Source organism: Schistocerca nitens, chromosome 5 (genome assembly GCF_023898315.1).
Source record: "Schistocerca nitens isolate TAMUIC-IGC-003100 chromosome 5, iqSchNite1.1, whole genome shotgun sequence".
Classification (NCBI taxonomy): domain Eukaryota; kingdom Metazoa; phylum Arthropoda; class Insecta; order Orthoptera; family Acrididae; genus Schistocerca; species Schistocerca nitens.
The window spans coordinates 300,135,410-300,163,174 of NC_064618.1; the positions used below are offsets into that span (position 1 = coordinate 300,135,410).

At 40.0% G+C, this 27,765-nt stretch overlaps 1 protein-coding gene across 1 annotated transcript in view; it reads right to left on the reverse strand.

Annotated features, from left to right (window-relative positions):
• LOC126259490 (polycomb group RING finger protein 3) overlaps window positions 1–27,765 on the reverse strand; it is a 65,553-nt gene that overhangs the window by 37,016 nt on the left and 772 nt on the right. Inside the window, exon 2 of the mRNA XM_049956330.1 lies at window positions 25,806–25,919. Coding sequence (XP_049812287.1) covers window positions 25,806–25,917 — 112 coding nt within the window. The 5' untranslated portion in view covers window positions 25,918–25,919. The remainder of the gene's footprint in view (window positions 1–25,805; window positions 25,920–27,765) is intronic.

The window sequence follows — 27,765 nt, forward strand, 5'->3', positions numbered from 1 at the left end:
GTGAAGATTCAGTCACTAGCTACTTACTTGTTGTGGCACATTAGCTTCTTCATTCAGATATCCAGTCCTTATAAATGTTTTTGTTCTTACGTAAATAGCAATCAGTATGCCCTGAACCTCAGGAAACTTTTGTTTCAAAGTAGAGTACAGATATTTGACAACAATCTTTTGTTTGTTTGCACACTCCATTTCCATAAAAAGCAGCAAATTCTGTTTCAAAGTAGAACACTCTGTTTTTCTATACTAGCATTGGACAGTAAAGACCTTCATGACATACAACTGATTTTCAGTCTGCATAGGCTCTCTTGCTTCACTTTTTGCTGCTGGAAATACCCACTCATTTATCAGTGTTTTGGTATTTAAATGCAATAAAGCCTGCAATGTACACTACTGGCCATTAAAATTGCTACACCAAGAAGAAATGCAGATGATAAACGGGTATTCATTGGACAAATATATTATACTAGAACTAACATGTGATTACATTTTCACGCAATTTGAGTGCATAGATCCTGAGAAATCAGTATCCAGAACAACCACCTCTGGCCATAATAACGACCTTGATATGCTTGGGCATTGAGTCAAACAGAGCTTGGATGGCGTGTACAGGTATAGCTGCCCATGCAGCTTCAACACGATACCACAGTTCATCAAGAGTAGGGACTGGCGTATTGTGACGAGCCAGTTGCTTGGCCACCATTGACCAGACGTTTTCTATTGGTGAGAGATCTGGAGAATGTGCTGGCCAGGGCAGCAGTCAAACATTTTCTGTATCCAGAAAGGCCCGTACAGGACCTGCAACATGCGGTCGTGCATTATCCTGCTGAAATGTAGGGTTTCGCAGGGATCGAATGAAGGGTAGAGCCACGGGTCGTAACATATCTGAAATGTAACGTGCACTGTTCAAAGTGCTGTCAATGCGAATAAGAGGTGGCCGAGACATGTAACCAATGGCGCCCCATACCATCATGCCGGGTGATACGCCAGTATGGCGATGACGAATACATGCTTCAAATATGTGTTCACCGTGATGTCGGCAAAGTGACCGCCATGATGCTGTAAACAGGACCCGGATTCATCCGAAAAAATGACGTTTTGCCATTTGTGCACTCAGGTTCTTCATTGAGTACACCATCGCAGGTGCTCCTGTCTGTGATGCAGCGTCAAGGTTAACTGCAGCCATGGTCTCTGAGCTGATAGTCAATGCTGCTGGAAACGTTGTGGAACTGTTTGTGCAGATGGTTGTTGGCTTGCAAACGTCCCCATCGGTTGACTCAGGGATTAAGACGTGGCTGCACGATCTGTTACAGCCATGCGGATAAGATGCCTGTCATCTCGACTGCTAGTGATATGAGGCTGTTGGGATCCAGCATTGCGTTCCGTATTAACCTCCTGAACCCACCAATTCCATATTCTGCTAACAGTCATTGGATCTCGACCAACGCGAGCAGCTATGTCGCGATACGATAAACCGCAATCGCAATAGGCTACAATCCGACTTTTATCAAAGTCGGAAACGTGATGGTACGCATTTCTCCTCCTTACACAAGGCATCACAACAACGTTTTACCAGGCAACGCCGGTCAACTGCTGTTTGTGTATGAGAAATCGGTTGGTAACTTTCCTCATGTCAGCACACTGTAGATGTCACCACTGGCGCCAACCTTGTGTGAATGCTCTGAAAAGCTTATCATTTGCATATCACAGCATCTTCTTCCTGTCAGTTAAATTTCGCATCTGTAGCACGTCACCTTCATGGTGTAGCAATTTTAATGACCAGTAGTCTATTTCACCACATCTGGAAGAACACCCGAGATTACGGAGTCTTCACACACTGGTACCACACCTGTTCGTAAATTTTCTTTGACTTTCACAGCTCCTGGCATTTCCCATACTTGAAATAATTTTAATATGTCATGAACCTGAAATGAGGGTAGGGTACGTAAATGTGTACTGCCCTCTGCCAATACACTCGCTTTCTTTTCTGCTCCCCCCCCCCCCCCCGCTCCCCCTCCAGATGCTGCACCTGGCAGTCTTGCCACGCCTCCATCTAGTCCCTGCATGCTCCACCAGACAGCAGTCTTCTCTCCTCCCAACTTCACCCTAATATGCCTCTTCTTTCCCTACCCTCTCCAGATTGCTGGTTTCGTTCAATGTGACTGTTGCAGTCCATTCCTAGCTGCCAGAGATAGTAGTCATGTGTGCGTGAGGTGTCCTTGCTTGTGTTGTGTTATGGATGTGTTTGTGTTTCCCTTTCTAAAGACGGCTTTGGCTGAAAGCTAAATGTATTGTTTTGTTGTGCCTGCTTGCAACTTGTGTCATCTTTACAGTGAGTAGCAATCTACCCTTTTACCTTTACTTATATTGTCATTATTACAACACAAACATTCTGAATGAAAAAGCATTCCTTCTTACTGTGTTTAATTAAGTAGCGAACCATAGTGTGACGTTGCTTAAAAGTGAGGGTGGTGGTCTGAAAAGGATGTCACGTGAGACATCGCAGGGTCCTTTGACGATCTTGAACATCTGTTGTAATGTCTTTGGTCTAGCAGGGTACCAGCTGATGAAACAGGGGGAGGGGGATGTCTAGAAGGGGAAAGCAGTTCCAGAGTGGTGTGGGTGATCATACTGGAGATGCCTCCATAACCTTATTGAAGCAACAATAAGAGGGACTAAGGTAATAGCAGGGATGTACAACCGCCAAGTGGCTCATTGGAAAAGCCCAACAAGGTAAATGGTCGGTCTGGCAGTGATAAGGGTGTGACAGGATCACTGCAAAGTAGCCACTGTTGTAAAGATCATCATGGAGTAACCATTGTAGTGAAGCTACAAGATTGAGAGAAGAGACTTGAAGATTGATAGCCAAAAAGGTGCCATGGGTGGCACTGAAGTGAATACTAGTACCGTCATTGAGGAGAGACAGTTCAAGATCGGAAAGAAGCCGGTCTATCAGAAGGCCCCTACTGGACAAAGTGGTATTAAGGTGGACATCTCAAGATAAGCAAGTGCTCTGGTGGGAGGTACATAAATGTTACAAATGTTCATTTGTAATGGCACTGCTATTGGTTACAACATGTTATGGAACATAATCCTCTCACTGAAGATACCTGTGTGAACCAACAAACAGACCGCTCCAGATACTCGCATGGGGCCAGTATGGTTCTGACAATGTACAGTAATCACAAAGCATTGAGAAATGTTCATAAGTGAATTGAACTTCTTGGAGAACACCACATATCGCAGAACAAAAGTAAATTAGCTGTTTTAGTTCCATCAGGTGACTGTAATATCCACTGAAGTAACATAGGACCATCATATTAACGAAGTCCTGGTTAGGTCTGAAGAAGCCGAAAGGACAGGTCATGCCCCAGGATCACTGTCACCTGAGGGGGTGGAACACCATATATGAACATTGGTTCAGAATCCAACAGTGTGGGGGGACCTGGCACCTCCAGGACCACCAAAATAGTTTTCTCAAGAGATTTCTCCTCCTCCTTCTTCTTCTCCTCCTCCTCCTCTTCTGTAATGTATGAAAGTCGAGATTCTTGTGAGGACTTATCCCCTGTGTGTTTAGGAATGGAAGACGAGAGGGCAGCCATGGCTCCTTCAGCCACTGGCTGGTGTCCGGCTTCTGATCTGTGAAATTCTGGGGAGAGGGGTCCCAAGAGGGAACATTGTCTCTGGTATATGTTGGAGGATGAAGTTGCTTCTTTGGCAAGGTTGTAAAGATGGTTCTGCAGGAACCACAAGAGGGGTGAAAAAGTTGGGGTAAGCAGGGTGATATCTGGTTGCAGGCATTCTTATTTTTTCCTTGCCTCAGTATATCACAGGCGGTCAGTCAATTTAAAATCTCGTATTTTCCTTTAAAAAAATAAAAAAAAAAATAAAAAAAATAATAATAAAAAATATTAGGCAATCAAGTGAATGTGGAAGATAGTGTTCCATACAATTTACACACAAAGGTGGTCATTCAACTTTTGGAGGACAAAGACTGTTCATGCCCGGAGCATTCTTTAATCTACACTTATCCCTCAGGTAGTTATAAAGAACTGCCACTTCAAGTCACAAACCTAGAACCAGAAGCCATGGCAGCCAGACCATTTGTAGATTTGCCTTGCTTCCAAGCACTTGAGGTGATTAATACAAGTATGAAGAGGACGGAGAAGGAGAATCAGATTTCTGAGTATGTAGTTTTAATTGTTTCTGGGTGGACATTTCCTTCAGAATTTATGATGAAAGTGCCTGTACCTATTTGGTTATATTTTAAACCTTTTGGTCTGCATTGGACAAAATGTATGCCTTGCTGTTCTAGATTAGCTCGCAGCTCCTCGTCTGTCTGGAATATAAGATCTCTGTGAAAGACAAATTCTTGCACCATATTCAAAAGTTTTATGTTTAGTAATAGTAACTGGTATGTCACCCAGCATTCCACATATCTGAAATTCTTAAGACTGCACAGTGAAGGAAGCTTTGATCAAAAATGATCCATTTTCTAATTTTCTCAATGAGTCCACTCCTCCAAGTTTATTTTCTATCTGTTCTGCAAAAAAGTTTTGTAACTGTAAAAAGTATCTCCATCTGTTCTAGGCTTGTATCTCATTCTCTGTGGTAGCCATGGTACGGAAAGCAGTTTGACTGCAACTATCGACATAGAAATAACTATACCTATATGTTGAGACAGCCAGATCAGTATGATGTATTTCCTGAGTGAAATGTCCACCCTGATGTCACCTACTCTAATCAAGAGGCTCTCTCCACCTGTTGCGCCCACCTGAGCAAAGGTCACCTGGTATGATGGCTGTTGCTGGGATCTTGAAGCCCCAAGAAAATGGGCTTCTACTCCTTAGTATGCATGGGGAGCTATCAGCTCAGGCAACTGGAGAGTGAACTGTTTGTTGTCAGGGGGCTCTTCCAGAAGAGTACATGACAACCCCACCACATCGGACTGGCTATCACATTTGGCTTTTTAGCCCATATATCAGTATACATAGTTACTGTGGCAAGTTTGGGTCCTTTAAGATGTCATTCCCTATTTGGTTCACACTACTGAAAAAGGTTTGAAAATGGAAGTAAAAACCAAAAGGGAACTGAAAATTACTTTACATGAATTTTTTGGCTGAAGTAAATAGATAAAAATGCACATGAAAGAAAAAACAACATAGAGGAATAGCCAAGCCAACATCAAAGACTACCACCATGGGAAAGAAAGTAGAAGTAAGAATAGTTGGACATGGGAATTGCTGTGCAAGAAATAAGGTAGGTGCTTTAATTCCTTGCGGGCCCATGCCCATCATGCATGTGCTCACGAAAAAGTCATGAGGCCTCTGAGGACTTTCAGTAGTTAAGAATCTTGTAAGGGCTTATCTGCTGAATGAATGAAGGAATGAAGAAGAGTGGGCAGCCCTAGGACCCACTGTCTGTAGCTCCTTCCAGCCACTGGCTTGTGTTAGGTCTTAAATCTGTGTATTTCTGGGGAGAGGGTTCCTGAGAGGAAGCACCATCATCCATACATGTTGACAGAGTGTGTTGCTTCTCCAGCTGGGTTTGGGCAGTGCTTCCACAAGAGGGAAGGGCCATCACCCCCACGGTCAAGTTCACTTGCACGGCGGCTGGATACCAATTTCAAAGGAATATAAACTAGTTACTGGTGACGACCTGATCACAATAGTGGAAAATGTCAATATCATGGAAACTGAATGTAAATGAACATATTTTTTCCAAGCTTCAAAATGTTACAGGATCCGTTATCTCCAGTCCCTGGGTTTTACAAGAGAGTAATGTATTTGACTGAGTAGGGTTTACCATCTTTAAAAGATGAAATTATTTCAGTCTGCTAAGGGAAGGGGGTTCACAAAATATGTTTTCAACATTCTTCACACAAAAAATATAGGTTTCATAGAGAGAAATGACCCAACATCTGCCTGGGTGCAAACTAAAACTGAGGGGAACAACTGTCTGCAAATCACTTGGTACTTTTTTCCTCCCATGGCATAGTCACAGAATGAAAGTTGCTAGGTTCGTAATGATCAGTACTGTATTGCAGTCAGTCTGAAGAGACTGATGGTGCCGTGCAGCAACCAGCTGATAACTATGGTTATTTCATGAAACCAAGCATCTGGCACAATGCCAGCAAATCTGACTGACGGCTCTCCCCACTGCTGCAACTAGGACATTTGACGTGATGGACAATGCCCAAAGTCCTGGTGCTCCCACACAGACAGGCACTTACTCCTCGGCACTGACAGCTTGAGAACCAATAGTGTGAGTCCTGTATGGTCAGAGGGTTACCACCTTATAGACGCTCAATGCAAATACCTCTCCTCCCTCCTTCCAAATGGACTGGCTACCATGTGGGGTACGGGGCAGACTCACCTACACGGTCCATATAATCTGTAAAAATTTCTGAAAAGATTGAGGTCAAACCCAGATAGGGGGACGACACAAATTAACTGAAACATGCAGTGTAAAATAAGGGAAAAAAGTGGGAGAAGCCAGAATTGATGTCCTATGAGTGAACTAGGCTGTAATCAGGCAATCTGATCTAGAGAATATGGAAGAGAAATAGATATGGCCAGAGAGTAAAATTGCAGCACAATAAAGGAAGAAGTACTGCAATGGTTTGGGACTCCAAACTCGCTACGTACACATTCTCAAAAGAGATGCAAGACCCCTGGGGGCAGGAACACCAACGACTGGGATTTCACTCTTGCTCCAGAAAGGGTATTCACAAGTTGAAACTAACATGTATCACAATAACAATGAAGGCTGATTCCTTACAGCAAGGGGTTATTCCATTGCAATTCATCGTAACTAGGTTCTAACTTTCCCTCATACTTTATCGTGAATCACAAGAAAACTGAGATATTATATTACCACATTTGTTTCCACTGTAAATTAAAGGATCAACCTGTAATATTCATGGCTAATTAGCTGTGTACATCAACTAAAGCAAGAAGCTGTCTCAGGTGCATGCTTCTGGTGGGCAGTGGCTTAAATCCATAGGCCTACTCACAGCTTTAAAGCCAACAGTACCTCATCTTCTACATACAAACTTCACAAAAGTTCTCCTGTGAAACTTACAAGACTCGGACTCATGGAAGAACTGCAGACATGGTTTAGCTGCACCTGGTGAGTTATGTCCAGGATGGATTTTCACTTTGCAGTGGAATGTGCACTGATGTGATACTTCCTAGCAGATTAAAATTCTCTTTCTTCCAGGAGTGCTAGACGTGTAAATTTTACGTGAGAACTTCTGTAAAGTCTGAAAGGTAGAATATGAGGTACTGGCAGAAGCAAAGCTGTGGTGAGATTCATAAATGTGGTTGGGTAGCTCAGTTGGTGGAGCACTTGCCCGAGAAAAGCAAAGGTCCTGGGTCCGAATCCTAGTCTACACACAGTTTTAATCTAACACGAAGTTTTGAATAGAGGTAAGTTGTGTAGAACAATACTGTAAAAGACTTTTGTGGACCTTTTGAACTTGTGTGTAGTAAGTTGCTACAGAACTGTTAATCGTTTTAATCATTTTCCCAGTCAAATTCAATAATAAAAAAAAGTCTTGGCACCCTAAACAGTTGTTAATAATCTAACTGCTACCTTTAATTGCTTGCAAAAGTTTGCCTTCTATTCCATAATCTCATAGAACAGACAAAAACTTCCTCCTATGAACCCAGTCATATGCCTTTTCTAGATCTATAAAGCATAGATACAATTCCCTGTTCCACTCGTAACACTTCTCCATTATTTGCCGTAAACTAAAGATCTGGTCCTGACAACCTCTAAGAGGCCTGAACCCACACTGATTTTCATCCAATTTGTCCTCAAATAATACTCGCACTTTCCTTTCAACAATACCTGAGAAGATTTTGCCCACAACGCTGATTAAAGAGATACCTCTGTAGTTGTTACAATCTTTTCTGTTTCCATGTTTAAAGATTGGTGTGATTACTGCTTTCATACAGTCTGATGGAACCTGTCTCGACTCCCACGCCATTTCAATTATCCTTTGTAGCCATTTAAGACCTGATATTCCACTGTATTTGATGAGTTCCGACTTAATTTCATCCACCCCAGCCGCTTTATTGCACTGCAATCTATTGACCATTTTCCCCACTTCCTCAAATTTGATCCTTTTTCCATCATCATTCCTATCCCATTGTACATTGAAATCTGAAACATTACTGATCGTATTTTCACCTACATTGAGCAACTCTTTAAAATATTCCCTCCATCTGCCCAAGGCATCAACAGGATTCACCAGCACTTTTCCTGACCTGTCCAAAATACTTGTCATTTCCGTCTTACCTCCCTTACAAAGACTGCTAATTACACTCCAAAATGGTTTTCCAGCAGCTTGACCCAAAGTCTCCAACCTGTTTCCAAAGTCTTCCCATTCTTCAACACAACTTTCCCTGTCTACCTGAGTTCTAGTATGTAGCTATTTTTGATACGCCTTCTTTTTCCTTTTACAGGCTGCCTTGACTGTGTCATTCCACCAAGCTGTTTGCTTCATCCTACCTTTACACACTACTGTTCCAAGACATTCTTTAGCCACTTCTAGTACTGTGTCCCTGTACTTTGTCCATTCCTTTTCCAATGACTGTAATTGACTACATTCAACTAACTGGTACCTTTCTGAGATCACTGTTATGTACTTGTGCCTGATTTCCTTATCCTGAAGTTTCTCTTATCTTCCTACATATGGACCTGACCTCCTGCACTTTCAGCCTCACAATACCAATTTCACTGCAGATTAAATAGTGACCAGTGTCATCAAAGAATCCCCTGCATACACGTGTGTCCCTCACAGCCTTCCTGAATTCCTGATCTGTTATTATATAGTCAATGACAGATCTGTTTCCCCTGCCTTCCCAAGTATACCGGTGAATGTTCTCATGTTTAAAAAAGGAGTTTGTGATTACTAAGCCCACACTGGCACAGAAATCCAAGAGTTGTTTCCCATTCCTGTTGGCCTCCATATCCTCTCCAAATTTACCCATAACCTTTTCTTTCATACCTTTCTGTTCGATTTCCAATCCTGGCATTAAAATCACCCATGAGCAGAACACTGTCCTTGTCCTTTACTCTAACAGCTACATCACTGAGTGCATCATAAAAACTATCCTCCTTATCTTGATCTGTACCTTCACAATGCGAATATAATGACAATCCTAATTTTCTTGCTAGACACTGACAATTCTATCCACATCAGTCGTACGTTTACATACCTTATTGCAACTATGCTGGGTTCCATTTCTTTCCTGATGTAAAGCCCTACACCCCATTGTGCTGTTCCTGCTTTGACTCCTGACAGGTAGACCTTGTATTCTCCCACTTCCTCTTCTTTCTCACCCCTTACTCGAACGTCACTAACAGCTAAAACGTCCAACCCCATCTTACCTCCAGCCTCTGCCAGCTCTACCTTCTTCCCAGAGTAGCCCCCATTGATATTAATAGCTCCCCATCTCGTTACCATTCGCTTGCCGAGTCATATGTACTGATGGGAAAATATTATTCTGTAAACTGTGTGAATTTAAAGTTAGTGCAGAAAAGCGCTTCAATGTGCAGCAACACTGTAATACCGCTAAACACAGCAGCCGTATGAAACGAAGTGCTGAAAATAACAGCAGGCAAATGCTGTTATTTGAACAGACAGGTCAATCGTCAACCGTGCAATCATTCTGCAAGGATTTGTGTGAGATGATGGTGTCCTGCAACATCCCATTGGAAAAGCACAAGAATCCACGCTTCAGACAGTTCTTGGAGAAGTACACAACACATCCAGTTCCAGATGAATCTACACTGAGAAAGAACTATTTATCCGTATGCTACAATGAGGTGCTCAACAAAATACGAGTTACTATTGCTGAGCCAAAGATCTGGCTGTCGATAGATGAAACTATGGATATTAGTGGACGATATATTGCAAATGTTGTTGGTATTCTGAAAGTTGATGGCCCTGGAGATATGTTCCTACTAACATGTGAAGCTCTCGATAGAGTAAACAATTCGACAATTGCTATTTTGTTTAACAGCTCTCTGAAACTACTGTGGCCGGATGGTGTAAAAAGAGACGTTTTGCTGCTTGTAACACATGGTGCTTCATATATGGCTAAAGCAGCCAAAGTGCTTCAGATTCTCTACCCCAGTATGGTGTATGCCACTTGCCTTGCACAGAGTTACCAAAGAGGTGCGAACAAATTACCCTGACGTGGACAAATTAATTTCCTGTGGCAAAAAAATCTATGTGAAGGCTCTGCTGCGGGTGCAGAAATTCAAGAAACAAGCACCTTCAACGGCCCTCCCACCTAAACCTGTTCTTACACGATGGGGTTCTTGGCTTAATGCTGCTGAGTATTACTGCACCAACTACACCCAAATAAAGACAATCTTATGTGAGCTTGATAGCAATGAATCAAGTGCTATCAAAATTGTGAAAGAAGATTTTACAGATACATTGTCTCGAAACTTGGCATACATTAACGCCAATTTTTCAGTGATATCAAAAGCCATCAAACGACTGGAAGCTGTTGGCACTCAGCTATGTAAGGCCCTGAGTATTGTGTAACATATGCAGAGTGAGTTAGGTCGAGCTCATGGTCATGTGGCTGACAAAGTGAAAACCAAATTACAAAGCGTTCTCCAACGGAATCCTGGATATTCTACACTGTGCAAAATTAGTGAGTTTTTCAGGGAATGCTGCAACATTTGAAGATACTGAAACAAAGCTGAACTCCAGTGACCTGGCTGCCTTCAAATATGCCCCAGTGACTCTTGTGAAGTGGAGAGGAGCTTTTCCAGGTACAAAACTATCCTCAGTGACAACCGTAGATCTTTGACAATAGAAAACCTGAAAATGCACCTTGTGATCCAATGCAACTTTGCAGATACTGAAGATTGACATACAATATTAATTAATGTGAAACGCTTTAAATACTATGTAGAAATACAAACATTGTTTTACTGTTTCAATAGATGATCTTTTCACTGTACTTTGTGTTTAGAAAATAAGACATTCAGACATTCAAAAAATTGGTGCAAATTAGCCACAAACCCCACAGAAAGAAAGAACTATACTTACACTATTTTGAGAAGTGAATTTTGTATTACTTTATGGTGAATAAAAAACTGAATAAACAAACAAGAATACTTTAACTTCTAATAAGTCATATTTTATTTTTAAGGTAATATTTATGTAAGTTTTAGGTCATAAATGCTTGCATATTTTACTGTTTTTTAGGTAATTAAAATCCGGGCCCTAGTGATCAATATGAAGCTGAAAGTGTGTGTTGATGTATGAAGGCTCGTGGTGAGTGCTAAGTAGCACTCTGGAACATCTCCCTGAAGATCATATTGTCCACCTACAACTCCTTAGCGCGCGCGTGTGCGACCCCCCCCCCCCCCCCCCCACACACACACACACAAACCACTGGCTATAATGTCATAAGGGAGTAATTCTATTTGGACAAGTCACGAGCCCTCTAGTTCTGCAACATAGTTGATGAAACTGTTCTCTTTTCAGTGTACAATACTCAGAACATGTCATTAAAGTTCTGGCTTTCTTAGAAAATTTTCAAGAGTCTGTACATCAGTGGGTGATGAGAATTATATAGTGAAATCAGTAACTCTTGTTAGGACTTGTTTTTGGTGGTCTTCAGCACAAAGATGTTTGCTGTAGGTCTCCATGCTAGTCTATCCTGTGCAAGCCTCTTCATATCCAAATAACTACTGCAAGCTACATCCATTCGAACCTGTTTATTTTATTTTCGCCGGTGACTCCGGCTGCAATTTTATCCCCCAGCCCTCATCTCCTCCATGCCACTTTCCTCCAATACCATACTGACAGTTCTTTGATGCCTCAAAATGTGTCCTATTAACTGATTCCTTTTTCTAGTCAGGCTGTGCTACGAATTTCTTTTTTCCATGGTTTGATTCAGTACCTTCTCATTAGTTACCCATCTAATTGTCAAAATTCTTCTATATTGCCAGATTTGAAAAGCTCCAATTCTTTTCTTGTGTGAGCTGCTTATCATCCATGTTCCATTTCTGTACAAGGCTACACAACATAAAACGCTTCTTAACACTTAAATTTAATAACCACAATCAGGAAAAGATAGACTGCTGCTTAATGTGTCATCTTTACAGTAAGTAGCAATCTATATTTTCCTACATTACTGTTATTCCAATGGGTCCACTGTCTGATAGTTCAGTAATAGTTACACCCGTCAGCACCTGCTTTCTTTGGAATTGGAATTATTGGTTTCTCCTTGAAGTCTGAGTGAATTTACCTGTCTCTTACATCTTGCACACCAAGTGGAATAGTACTGTCATGGTTCAAACATGTCAACAATTCTGAGAGAATGTTGTCTACCCCAGGGGCCTTGTTTCGACTTAGATCTTTCAGTGTTCTTTTGAATTCCTCCCATAGTATCAAGTCTCCTATCTCATTTTCCCATTCCCTTTCTATAATATTGTGTCCAAGTTCATTTTCCTTTTAAAACCTGTTTACATATTCCTCCCAACACTCAACTTCCCCTCTTTGCTTCATACTGGCTCGTCATTTGAGCTATTGATATTCATACAGCTGCTTCTCTTTTCTTCAAAGGTCACTTTAATCTTCTTATAGTTGGTATCTACCTTTTCACTAGTTATACATGCCTGTAGCCCTTCCTGCTTAGCCAGTTTTTTTACTTCTTTCAATCTAATTTTTATTTTACATCTTTATTCCCTTTTGCTTGCTTCATTTGCTGCATTTTTATATTTTCTCCTTCTCTCAATTAAATTCAGTATCTACTGTGTTATTCAAGGATTTCTTCCAGGTCTTGTCTTTTTGCCTACTGGATCCTTAACTGCCTTCACAATACTATTCCATCTCTTAAAGCTATCCTTCATATTGTACTGCAGTCCGTTCCCATGTTTTGGTAGAATATAGTCTAACACTGCCTCCGAAACTCTCAATAACCTCTGGTTCTTTCAATTTATTCAGGTCCCAGCTCCTTAATTTCCTACCTCTTAGCAATTCCTTAAGTTTTTCCTTATAGTTCACAATCATTAAATTATAGTCAGAGTCCACATCTGCTCCTGGAAACATCTTACAGTTTAAAATCTGGTTTCAAGATCTGCCTTAGCATTATACAATCAATCTCAAATCTTCCAGAGTCTCCAGGTCTCTCCTTATATGATTTTTAAACTGTGTTAGCCAGTTGTAGAAGTTGGTACAGAAACAGCTACATAAAAAATCCCATGAAATTTGCATGTTTATTTATATGTAAATGCTGATTTCAGGATTTTCCTTTGGGTGAGACTATGTGTGGAAGATTCATGAGCTAATTTGAAATTCTAGATTCATATATTTTACTGTTTGCATCGCTTCTGCGTAAGTTTTCACTGATTGTATCACTACCTGTTTGTATTGTGATATAGGGCTACAGTGAAATTTCAGACATTTGTGAGTGCCACAATAATCTTGTACTGTTATCGTCAATTGTAGGCTTAAACTTATTTGTTCTCTTTCAAAACATTTGAGAACAGTAGGCCTATACTCGTTCAGAACAATTCTCTAATTTAATTGTGTACAGGTTATTTTTGTGAATTTTTGGACACTTACAAAACTATATTTACATAAGTTACCTGTACGAGTGTTTTGGATAACTTATTTCCTAGCAAATCAGCTTTTGTGATTACTGCCAAAGAACAGATCACCCTGGTTATCATTGTATATCATTACAAATAAACATGCATTTTTGAGAATTTTTGGATGTTACCCTTGTCCTGTGCATACTCTAATTTGCAGTAAATTTGCATTTGTTATTTATTTATTGTAGCACATACTGTAACTAACATATTGGGTTACATCTAGTTTTCCCTTAAAGAGGAATATGTATTATCTACATTAATCATAAATTAACCCTATTTTTGAGTTTCCTAACCTCAAAAAGTTTTAAACAATATAATGTAATTGGACAGATTAAAAATGTTCTCACCAAACAGTGGCAGGACGACACACACATAAAAAAAAAGTTTTATTTATGTAAGCTTTCGGAGCCAGTGGCTCCTTTTTCCGGCAGAAGGGTTGAAGGTGAAGGAAGGGGGATAAAGGGAAAGGAACTGAAGTTGTTTAGGAAAAGGGGTAGAGTTCGGAAAATCACCGAAAACCACGGGTCAGGGGAGCCTTACCAGACGGGATGAGAAGGAAAGACTTATTGATGGACACTGCACTGAACAAGATTTGAAAACCTGAGAGCTTAAACGTGGAACAAAGGGTAATATGCAAGACTGAGATAACTGCTAAAACATTGTGTACAAGTAAAGAAGAGTGAAAAACTAAGTGCATTGTACGTAACAGAGGTACGAGGGGGACTGCGAAAAACAGACGGTTCAGAAAATGAAAGATGTAGAAAAACGGACTGAAGAAAGGAGTAGTTGTTATGAAGAAATACTGAAATGGAAAAAATTAACATAAATTAAGGCCAGGTGGGAGGGGGGGGGGGGCGGGGACCAAGGACGTTGTAGTACTAGTTCCCATCTCAGTAGTTCTGAGATACTGGTGTCTGGGGGAAGAATCCAGATGGCACGTGTGGTGAAACAGGCACCGAGGTCACGACTCATGTTGCAGAGCATGCTCTGCAACAGGATATTGTGTGCTGCCATTATAAACCCTCAGCCTAAGCCCACTCATCATAAGTGACAAATTGGTAGTAGTCATGTCGATGTAAAAAGCCAAACAGTCTTTACATAACAGCTGTTATATGATGTGTCATTTTACAGGTGGCTCTTCCTTTGACAGTATATATATTGCTTGTTACAGGACTGGAATAGGTGGTGGTAGGAGGGTCCATAGGACAAGTCTTACAGCAGAGTTGATCACAGGGGATAGGAGCAATAGGGTAGAGAGATGGGTGTAGAAGGAGCATTGGGTCTGACAAGGATATTGCTGAGATTGGGAGGGTGACGAAAAACTATTCTACGTGGTGCGCAAAATCTCAGACAGAATAGATCTCATTTCAGAGCACGATTTTAGAAAGTCATGGCCTTGTCAAAGTAGTTGACTGATATATTGAAGACCAGGATAATACCGAGTGACAAGTGGAGTGCTCGGCAACATGTCCTTGGTTCTCGCCACTCACCTGGTCTTAATTTATGTTAATTTCTTCCGCTTCAGCATTTCTTCACAGTAGCTACTCCTTTCTCCACTCCATTTTTCTATATCTTTCATTTTCTGACCTGTCTATTGTTCACTGCCCCCCCCCCCCCCTCCCTGTTAAATACAATGCACTTAGCTTTTCACTCTTATTAACTCATGCATGATGTTTTAGCAGTAATCTCTGTCTTGTGTATCACCCTGTCTTCCACCTCTCTCCAGTTTTCAAACCCTGTCTGGTGCAGTCCCCAACAATCAGTCTTTCCTTCTCTTCCTGTCCAGTAAGTCTCCCTGACTCGGGATCCTTGGTGACTTTTCTGAACTCTACCCCTTTTACTAAACACTCCCTTCAGCCCTCTTCCTTCTCATTCAATCCTTCTACTGGAAAAAGGAGCCACTGGCCCCAAAAGCTTGCATAAGTGAAAGCTTTCTTTTTTTTTTAAATGTATATGTTCTCTTGCTGCTGCTTGGTGAGTAGATTTTTTATCTATCCAATTACATTATATTGTCAAAAAGTTTTAGGAAACTAGTAATTCTGACCACAGATTTTTCTGTTGCCTTAATAAAAATCTTGTTTTTAAAGTTGGTTCAATTCTTATAGATAATTAGTAATTTTTTTAGCTTAACAGATTGAAAGATAATCAGCACGCTTAGTTTTCAGTTATTTGTTCACTGACATGTAATACATTGCACCATCCAAAATGCAGTTCTACTGTGAATGCTTTTCTCGAACATGGAATTAGCTGGTTGACATTCATAAGCAGCTGGAAATTGTCCGGACTACAGTCAACCAATTGGCAGCTGCTGAAAATTGGTGTGTTAGAAGAGCTCCCAAAAGTCATGCACCTGTGATACAGGTACGAAAGGTACGTCGGGTACTACCCTCTACTGTAGATCCTGTTGTCTCTGTGGAAAGTAAGGGTCTGTCATTACTCATCCACTTGACTGTGAGTGGCATTTCAATATTAGAGCTAGGTACCCTGTACAGGGTGGATGGGGACCCGGAGAACTCAGGGTGTTTATTGATCCCCTAACCAACAAATATGAGGTGCTGTCTTTCACTGAAAAAAACTGAGCCAGCAGGACTCATGTCTCATGTTTCAGGGATACCTGTTCTGTCCAGGATCAAGGTGAGGCAAACTCAAAAGGGTAGGGGCATGGGCATTAATCATTAGCAGTTCAAATGTATGGTGAATGATGGTACACCTTAGCAAGGGACAGGAAAGGACACCAGTTGCACTCAGTGTGTATGCCTGTGGGCCTCATTCAACATGTTGAAGAGGCTATTCCAGCAGCCATTGAGAAACAGGGTGCAACCAACAGCAGACTGTGATGCATGCTGGAACAAATGATGCCTATTGTGTGGGGTGCGAGGTCATACTTGGATGATTTCAGCGACTGGCAGAGAAGATTGAGAAGGTCAGCTTTGCAGCATTGTCCCCAGAAATGATTGTGGCCCCTTGGTTTGAGTCGTGTGGAAGTAATGTTCCAGAGAATTCAAATGTTCTGTGACAAACTCGGCTATGACTTCCTAGACTTGCACCCTAGGGTTGAGAACAGCAGGGTCCCCCTAAACTGATCAGGTGAGCACTACACATCACAAGCTGCTACTCAGGTAGCTGTCTGTGTGTGGTATGCACACAAGGGTTTTCTTTTATTATTATTATTATTAGTGTCAGAGTTCGAAGTGCTCCTGAAAAGCAGTGAAGCTCACATGACACTGGGTACAGAAAGCTGGCTGAAGCTTGAAACTGATAGCAGTAAGATTTTTGGGGAAAATTTATGTGTATATTGAAAGGATAGGCTAATGGGAAATGGAGGGGGTGTATTTATCATAGTAGACAAGAAACTAAAATCCAATGAAATACAAACTGAAGCTTCATTTGAGATTGTTTGGGCAAGACTCAGTCTCAGGGGTGGGTATCAAAAGGCAACTGGACCCTTCTTCTCCCACCACAGTAATTTGATGTATCCAAAAACTTAAGAGAAAACCTCAGCTTGCTTGTATGCAAGTTTCCCAATCATACTGTAATCAGCAAACAATCAATTGGAAACATTACAGTTTTATTAGTGGTGAGCATGATATGGCAGCCTGAGAAACATTACTAAATGCCTTCTCTGAAAACTACTTAGAGCAAATAGTTCAGAATCCAACTCAGGAAGGAAATATACTGGATCTAATGGCAACAAATATACCTGACTATTTGCGGATGTCCACATTGAAACTGGTGTCAGTGACCATGACAAGATTGCGACAATGATGATTACCGAGGTATAAAGATCAACTAAAACAAGCAGAAAGATAAATATGTTCAGTAAACTAGATAAAAACTCAGTAGTGTCTTATCTCATAGTGGAACCTGAAACTTTCAGCACAGAGCAGGAGCATGTAGCGGAACAATGGCTCAAGTTTAAAAGAGTAATTGACCATGCACTAGATACATGTGTAACCAGTAGGGCAGTTCATAATGGGAGGGACACTCCATGGTATACAGTCACTGTAAAGAAACTTCTAAAGAAACAGAGACTACTACATAATAGGTGTGAGACAAAGCAAAGGTCTATAGATAGAGAGATGCTGAATAAAATGCACTTAGCTGTCAAGAGAGCAATGCATGAAACCTTCAATCACCACTTTAACAGAATATTATCAAATGATTTTCCACAAAACCCAAGGAAATTTGGGTCATGTGATAAGGCTGTTAGGGGCATCAAAGTTAGTGTCCAGTCCATAGCAAATGAGACAGGAAATGAAATTGAGGGTAACAAAGCAAAAGCTGAAATGCATAACTCTGTTTTAAAATGTTCCTTTACTAACAAAAACCAAGGAGAATTGCCCAAAATTGAATCCCCATACTACTGAAAAGATGAATGAAATGAGTATTAGTGTCAGTGGCATTGAGAAACAGCTGAAATCGTTAAAATTGAACAAAGCTCCAGAGCTCGATGGAATCCATACCAGATTCTATAGGGAATTTGAGGCTGTGTTAGCCTCTCTTCGAAATATAATCTACCATAGATCCCTCAAACGAAAAACCATGCACAGTTCTTGGAAAAAAGCACAGGTCACACCCATCTACAAGAAGGGTAGTAGAACTGGTCCACAAAACTACAATCATATATCCCTGATGTCAATTTGTTGTAGGATCTTAGAACATATCCTGAGCTCAAACATAATGATGTATCTCAAACATAATGACCTCTCCCATGCCAAACAACATGGATTCTGAAAACAATGTTCATGTGAAACCCAACTGGCACTTTTCTCGCATGTCTTGAAAGTTTTGGATCGAGACAGTCAAGTAGTTGCAGTATTTCTCAATTTCCAAAAAGCATTTGACTCAGTAGCACACATATGTTTATTGTGAAAAGTACGACCATATTGGGTATCAAGTGAAATTTGTCACTGGGTTGAGTACTTTTTGGTGGGCAGGATGCAGAATGTTATCTCGGACAGAGAGTCATCACTAGATGAAGAAGTAATTTTGGGTGTGGCCCACAGAAGTGTGTTGGGACCTTTACTGTTCATGTTATATATCAATGATCCTGCGAGCAATATCAATAGTAAAATCAGACTTTTTGTACATGATGCAGTTATCTATAATGAAGTACTGCCTGAAAGAAGTTACATAAATATTCAGTCAGATCTTGACAAGGTTTCAATGTAGTGCAAAGATTGGCAACCTGCTTTAAATGTTCAGAAATGTAAAACTGTGCACTTCACAAAACGAAAAAAGTAATATCGTATGAGTATACTATCAATGAGTCACAGTTAGAATCGACCAATTCATACAAATACCTACATTTAACACTTTGTAGTGACATGAAATGAAATGATCACATAGGCTGAGTTGAGGGTTTAGCAGGTGGTAAACTTCAGTTTATTGGTAGAATACTGGGGAACTGCAATCACTCTACAAAGGAGATTGCCTACAAATCACTTGTGAGATCCTTTCTAGAATACTGCTCAAGTGTATGGGACCCATTCCAAATAGGACTAACAGGGGATACTGAACGTATACAGACAAGGGGAGCATGAATGGTCACAGGTTTCTTTGATTCATGGAAGAGTGTCACAGAGATGCTGAAGTAACTGAACAGTAAGACTGTTGAAGATAGTTTAAATCTATACCAAGAAAGTGTACTGACAAATTAAAATTAGAATAATTACGGCACGCAGGACTGCATTCAAACAATCATTCTTCCAGTGCTCCATATCTGAATGGAATGGGAAGAAACCCTAATAACCGGCACAACGAGATGTACCCTCTGCCAAGCATTTCACTGTTGTTTGCTGAGTATAGATGTACGTGTAGATGTCAATGTAGATAATTAAATTATACTCTGTACAAAATTTTATCATGTGGCTTCCCCTTTCAATCATTTCCCCATGTTGTTCTAGTGTTCTTGCTTCACTTCCTTTCCTACTATATAATTCCAGTCACACATCACAATTATAATTAGGCCTCCCTTAACCATCTGAATAATTTGGCTTATCTCATGATACATTCTTTCAATGGTGAGGTACTGGCAAAAGTAAACATGTGAGGGTGGATTATGAGTCATGCTTGGATAGCTCAATTGGTTGGGAACTTGCCTGCACAAGTCAAACGTCCCACGTTCAAGTTCCACTCTGGCACAGTTTTAATCTGCCAGGAAGTTTTTTTTCCCTATTCCTAAGTGATTTATATTGCTGTATTCAATATATTCACAGAATATTATTCCTTTTTCTTCATTTTGCAATTAACTGAATTTTTTCTTCTTTTACCCAAGGTTTCTTGGTAGTTACGTTACTTGAACTTATAATGTCTGCCCAACTTCCGTGATTGCCTTTTCAGGGATATCCTTTCCCCTTGAACGGAACTGCCTTTTATATTTATTATGGCAGTGTCTTCAGCCTTTGTGAACTTGGAACACACAGAGTCATTTCTCAACACAAATTGCTATTCCTCTGAGCACACAATCTATAAAAATATTGGAGTCGATCCTTACGGCATTCCTACTTCTAACTCCCACCACATGTGAGGTACCCCAGTGGAAAACACAGATGCAAAACCTGTCGATACACCAACTGAGCACATTTGTCTCCAGTCTTGTCCCAGGTTTATCCTATCTTGTCAGATGCATGGTCACTTGTGAAAGCACTCATGTCTATGAATATCTCAATTATTCTTCAGGTTATTACATTTTATAGTATTATATCTTTAATCCAGAGACCCTGTATGCAATAAAGAAGACAAAATGATTTCGTTGTTAAAGGCGGAGGAGAGAGCAGATAGGTGTAACGAGTATACTGAGGGCATATATGAAAGACAGAAACTGTGTACCAAGAAGAAATGGGAGTAACTTTGGAAGACATAGGCAGTCCCGTATTAGAGTCAGAGATGGGAAACACACACACCTCTACAGCTACAATGTGTCAGCTTCATTCAGCTAGAAAGTTTTCAGTCTTGTATGAGGGTAATCCCAAAATTAAGGTCTCCTATTTTTTATAAGTACATAGACCTGTTTATATCTACAATGGCTTACATCAGTTTACAGTTTGACCATTTAGCTATTTTTCGACATAATCACCATTTCTGTTGATGCATTTTTGTAGACGCTGTGGCAGTTTTTGTATGTCCATATCATACCAGCTCGCTGCCATGCTGTTCAGAACGTTATGAACCTCTTCTTCCACATCATCGTCAGAGCTGAATCACTGGGACCACAATTAACTCTGACAGGTACTGTGAGACTCTGAAAAAACTCAAACAGGAGATTCAGAACCGGAGAAGAGGAATGTTGAGCAAAGGTGTAAACATTCTCCATGACAATGCTCGCTCACACATCGCTTGGCAAACCGTTGCTCTCCTGCAACAGTTTCAGTGGAACATAATCACACACACACACACCCTATAGTCCTGACTTGGCACCCAGTGACTATCACCCGTTCCCTAGGTTAAAGAACATTTGGCCAGAAAGTGATTCAGCTCTGACGACGAGGTGAAAGAAGAGGTTCATAACTTTCTGAACAGCATGGCGGCGAGCTGGTATGACACGGGCATACAAAAACTGCCACAGTGTCTACAAAAATGCACTGACAGGAATGGAAATTATGTTGAAAAATAGCTAAATGTTCAAGCTGTAAACTGATGTAAAACATTGTAGAAATAAACAGGTCTATGTACTTATAAAAAAATAGGAGACCTTACTTTTGGGATTACCCTCGTATATGTAGCTGCCAATGACTAAACAACCTTACTATTCAGTGAGATGGTAATGTAACTCCTAAATTACTTATATATTTTATTCATATTTTTATTCTAAAAGTGAGACAGGAAGACATATATAGACCAATAATCAGGAGTGAGCGAAGGGGGGGACTGTGCGTGTCTCACAGTACTCTCGCAAAGGGGGGGGGGGGGGAGAGTGTGTGCGCGTGCACACACTCCCCCCCCCCCCCTTTGCGAGAGTACTGTGAGACACACACACACGCACACACACACACACACACACACGCACGCACACACACACGCACGCACACACAGTTTGGTGTTGAGAGGCTTAAGGATCAAGAGTTCTGTCACCACTTCAAGTCCTGGCAACAAAACACAGTACTGCAGTACTGGAAGAAGTGTTAATGAACATTAGGAATATATAAAGATCGCTGTAACTGAAGCAGCAAAGGAAATTCTAGGAGAACTGATGCCAACAACCAAGAAGAAATGGTTCAATGATACATGTGAACTAGCTTGAAGGCCAGAAAGAGAGCAAGGGAAACACTCATGTTAGAAAGAAATTGCTTCCTGCTTCTCTGCAGTCAGGAAGAGAGAGAGAGAGAGAGAGAGAGAGAGAGAGAGAGAGAGAGAGAGAAATATTCTGAATAGAGAGAAAAAAGAATTCATGACCGACATGATTAATGAAATAGAGATGGTAAATACAATATTTGACAACAGAAAAATGTTTTAGATGATGAAACATGTGAGCAATGGTCTTAGAAATGAGGCATTGGTTATTAATGACAAGGATGGAAATATGCTAACAGACAAGGAAAAGATTCTGGTCAGGTGGAGGAAATATTTTGAAGAGTTGCTGAATTGTAGACAGAGCAGAGGAAGAATAAATTAAAGTGACTCAACAGGACATTGAAGGAGCAATTAGGTAATTGGAGAATAATAAAGCACCAGGAGAAGATAGGATAATGACAGAGATGTTTAGGGCAGCAGGCAAAACACTCCAGACAGAGATATATACTCTCATAAGTGAAGTAAGAGAAAAGAGGAGATCCCAAGAGTGGTAGTCAGCTACTAACAACCCACAACACAAAAGAGCAGTAAAACAAATTTTAGTAATTACAAAGTTATTTCTCAGCTAAGCCTACCATACAAAATACTATCACTAATACTTCTTGAAAAGCTTATGCCATTTGCTGAAGATGCGTACCAGGCAGGTTTTCAGACAGGAAGACCAATCATGGATCACATTTTCACCACGAGACAAAGCTGGGAGAAGTGCTAGGAATTCGATCATTGATTCTTGGTAACATTTGTAGATTTCTCAAAGGCTTGTTATTGTATACACAGGCTAATTATGTGTAACATCCTGAGGGTCCTGGTATACCAAGGATGTTAGTTAATTTGGTGAAGCGAACACAAAAACCAAGGTGAAATAACAGAGGGAGCTATCCAAGGAATCCAGCATCACAACAACTGTGAGACAAGGTGATGCCATTTCACCACTGCTTTCAAATTTTGTCCACGAGAAAGTGATTTGGAAAATGAAAAGAGAAGGCAAAGGGCTGAAGCTGAATGGTAGAACACTGTTATTGGGATATGCAGATGACATTGCAGCCATAGCAGGCTCAGAGGAAGAGAGGACACAAAAATTGGACTAAGGATTAGTGCGGAGAAGAAGTATCCAGGGAAGCCCTAAGTAATAGCCCCATTACAGGAAGGAATATGGAACATAGCCAAAGTGGAAAATTTTTAATACCTTGGCACTTGGTTCAACTGGCATAATCTAAAACAAAGAATTAATCTATGTATTGACAATGGGTCTATAACTTATTTCAGTCTGAAGCAGATAGTGTCATCAAAAAATCTGTCAGTTACCAAACTTGAAGCCTATAGTGTAGTGATAGCACCAGTGTCATTATAGAAGACAGAAACCTTTTTTTTTAAAAAAAAAAAAAAAAAAAAAAAAAAAAAAAAAAAAAAAAAAAAAAGAAAGATGAAGAGAACCTGTTTATCTTTGAACGTAAAATCATGAGAAAGATCTTTGGACCAATTCCCGAAGAGAACACATGGAGACATAAAAAGAACCAGGTACTTTACGACCTGATGAAAACAACTGAACATTGTGCAGAAAATGAAAGCATGGCGAATAAGCCTGGCAGTACTCATTGCCAGGAGGCTAGACACCAGACAGGCCAAAACTGTGTTTACGGGACCACCTGATGAAACCCATCCAATTGGAACACCAAGGAAGCGATCAGAGGATGAACTATAGAAGGGCATCCAGCAGCTGGGTTTCCGTGAGAACTGGGTACAAAGTGCACAAGATCATCATCTGTAAAGGTACACTGTGATGTTGGTGCACGATCCTCAGGGTTTGTGATTGCTAATATTTATGTATGTTTATTCTACTGTATAAATTGTTTTTCATTACTTTGACAACATGTAGATAATACTAGAGTCTTGTGAAAAATGAATAATGTCACTGTACATTGTGAAAATGTGTGTATAACACCACCATTTTATTTTATTTATTTATTTTTAATGGTGCAACACCTCAACTGACAGAGGTGGCACAGTGATGCAAATAACAAACCTGCAAATACCATTTGTCTGAAACTTCCTGGCAGATTAAAACTATGGGCTGGACTGAGACTCAACCTCGGGACCTGGCAGAAGTAAAGCTGTGAGGACGGGGTGTGAGTCGTGCTTGGGTAGCTCAGTTGGTAGAGCACTTGCCCGCGAAAGGCAAAAAGGTCTCGAGTTCGAGTCTCGGTCCAGCACACAGTTTTAAACTGCAAGGAAGTTTCATATCAGCGCACACTCCGCTGCAGAGTGAAAACCTCATTCTGGAACCATTTGTCTGCTTCAACCCATGACCTCATCAAAATAGCAGATATGAATTACCTATTGAAGACCAATAAGCACCATAACATGAATTGTAGATCTATATCCATACACTTACTCTGCAAGACACCATAAGTGCACTGTGGTGGTACCTTATACCACTGCTAGTCATTCCCCTTCCTATTCACTATCCAAAGGAAGTGACGGAAATATGACTGTTTAAATGTTACTGTAAGAGCTGTTATTTTTCTTACCTTGTCTTTGCAGTCCTTATGTGAGATACACATTGTTGGTAGTAGAATCATTCCAGTCTGTCGCAAATACTGTGTCTACAAACTTCTTCAATAGTATATCATGAAAAGAATGTCTTCTCCCCTGCCTCCAGAAAGTCCCACTTGAGTTCAAAGCGCATTTCTGTAATACTCATGTGTTGATCAAACCTATAGATAATAAATCTAGTAGTATGCCCCTGAACTGCTTTAATGTTTTCCTTTATCAATCCTGGTGGGGACCCCAAAAACTTGAGAATACTCAAGAATGGGTCAGAAAAGCATTCTACACACACATTTTTATGGATGAGCTACATTTTTCTATAATTATACCAATTAGCCGAAGTCAGTGACTCACACCTCCTTCCAACCAACCTTACGTGTTTATCCCATTTCATACTGATTTGTATCATTACGCCTAAACATTTAATTGATGTGGTTATGCCAAGAGCATACCTTAATATTGTGTTCGACCGTTACAGAATTGTTTTTCCTCCAGTAGAGTAGATTTTTATCATAATTACAGCAAGCTGCCATTCATCCCTCATGATATCCTTGTCTCTGATGAACACTTGCCATCCAGGAAAATGTATTGGGTTTTCTTTTTTAAAAAGTTTTCGAGCCACTCACATATGCTCAGATCTGTACTCACAGTTGGCAGTATGATAATGTGTCAATACTTTCTGGAAATCTAGGAATATGGAATCTTCCTGTTGCACTCGATCAATGGTTCACAGGATATTGTGCAAGAAAAGGACAAATGAGCTCGGCACAAGTGATGATTTTTCTCATGACATCACACCAAAGGCTTTGACAACTCACAACCCAACAGTATCTTCCAACTTGATCTAGACCTTGGGCTACACTACACATCAGTCTGTCAACCAAACGTACATTTCATAAAATGATACAAAAACAAAAAAAAAAAAAAGGTCAGTGTGCTGTTAAATCTCTAATTCAGCATGTATATCATCATATACCACATCACCATTACAGTACATGTCACAGCCAACATCTTGTGTCAGTAGTTCCAACCAATCTACAGCTGTTGATACTGGATGCATATTTGGCATGATTGATGATCAAATTACTGTCTAATCATTCAGGTATAAGTGGTTTTTCATAAACTACTTAAGCCAAATGTTAAGACTGTTTCTTTAAAGACGACACTAACAATTTCCTTCGACAACTTTCTCTAAATCATTAGGGCCTATATAAAGTTAAGGTGTAGGCTAACTAAAATATTTCTTAAACATGGATATTTAAAATTTTAGATATTAGAATCTTAAGAACTAACTTAAAGTTAGTGTCAGTATTTCATTAGCATATTGTACTCACAGGTATGTAAGCATTCCGTAACTGTTGTTGCATCTATCAAATAACCACGGCAGATCTTGCATGTAATGTGGCTGTTAAGAGTTTTTAACTTTATACGCCTCTCCATTGTCATGACTGCAAAAGAAAACCATATATAAATTACAATATGGAATGTAAAAAGCAGTAGGCTACATCAATATCAAAATGACAGAAAAGCCATATTCCCTAGTAGCATAACCACATATGATACTGTAGGTATATAAAACTAAATTTAAAAAAATTCAAATTTTTGATACCAATAGATGTTACTCACTATAAGAAAAAAAATGACAAAAAGAAAACAACTAAGAGGCAGTCAAATCCATACCATCAACAAACCCAAACCCACAACATTTTATAAATCCAATGAATGTTTATGCCTATTTTTAGTAAACTCATAATGAAACTCACTGCTTCGAAAAAATTCAACTTTATAACCCAAATAACTGCAGTACGTGCCTGAAAGAACAGAGGTCATTTTGGAACCATCATCTACTCAGTAGAAGGAAATCATAATTTTGTTAAAAATTAATGTTCTACTTTTAATTTGATGTAACAATTTGACTATGAAGCATAATATGGCACAGTGCTCTCCTCACTAACAGACACGCACTTTGCTCAAATGGGTTTCAGAAATAACTTGTCCATGATGATGTTAGCTAAATTTTTCTTTTATCTAAAGGTGAAGAAAAGCATGTTATCTTTCTCTTCACAGGTACAGAACCCAACAGTCTGTCTTAATAACCTGTTTCTTCAATCTTCTCTAAGTGGCAGACAGGATAGGCATCAATAATGGTGTAGCACTAAAAGGGCTTCTGCGGAGGAAGAAATTTCTCATGTAATAGTATGAAGGCGCTGAATAGCAATATATCTCTGTGTTCTTAAAACACATTTTTGAAATTCATCATCACTGATAGAGTAGCTACTCAGAGTGTATAGCCTTTCCTTAAAAATAAAGAAGCAAAGAGAAAAGAAAGAAGTCTCTGTAATTTCCAGCAAAGTGCTGAGTTGTCTATATATACCTTGATGCGGATTCAGTATGCCCCCGAGATAATTTGCATTAAACTACCAATTTTCAGGGTCAGATTCCACCCTTCTGCTTTGACTCATGACATAAGGGTGTTGTGGTGTGTGGTGTCACTACAGCGCGGAGTTTATGAGTTGGTTGTGTTTGTAGATGTCGGCTTGATGTTTGTTGGTGGTAAGTAATTGGTTTTTGGTGTCTATTTTTCTCGAGTTGTAATGTTTTGTGTATTTATTGTGTACTGAATGTGTTTTAATTTACATAGGGATGTTTGAATTTTGAATTTTTGAGGTATCATGGTCTTGGTTTAGTTTTTTGTAGTTGTAGGTGGTTTTTTTCGTATCAATCGTTACGGTTGCTGTTACACTGCTGATACAGCCAGAATTTAGAACACAGGCCATATCAATATCATTTAACTCTGATTTCATTAGGTTCAGTGACAAGTTTTTAACATTAATTCAATACAGGTGACCATATCTTTCAACATATTCAACATCTACTTTTATAAAACTTTTTATATGCACCTTACGGACTGGAAAACGTAAGTTCACAAGAGAATTATCTAATGGAACACCACAAAAATATAACCCACCTTTATCACAACTTGGGAATTTAGCTCAACTACGCTTAAGTATGTTCCACTATGACAATATTATTTCTTAATCTACAATTGCTCAAAATTAAATGGGCAAGTTACTTATACAACAAAGATGGTTATAAAAAGAACTGAAAAGAAAGAGAAAGAATTATCAGAAGGGACCAATGGGTGAGACACCCTATCAGGAATACTGTCACCATCTTTCTATCACAATACAGACAACATACAAATGTGTGTCACATGGAGATCTTTGAACAAATGTTTGGCTTTCTTATGTAGAAGTATTTTCTGAGGGTTATTTCTGGGTTCACGTCTTCACT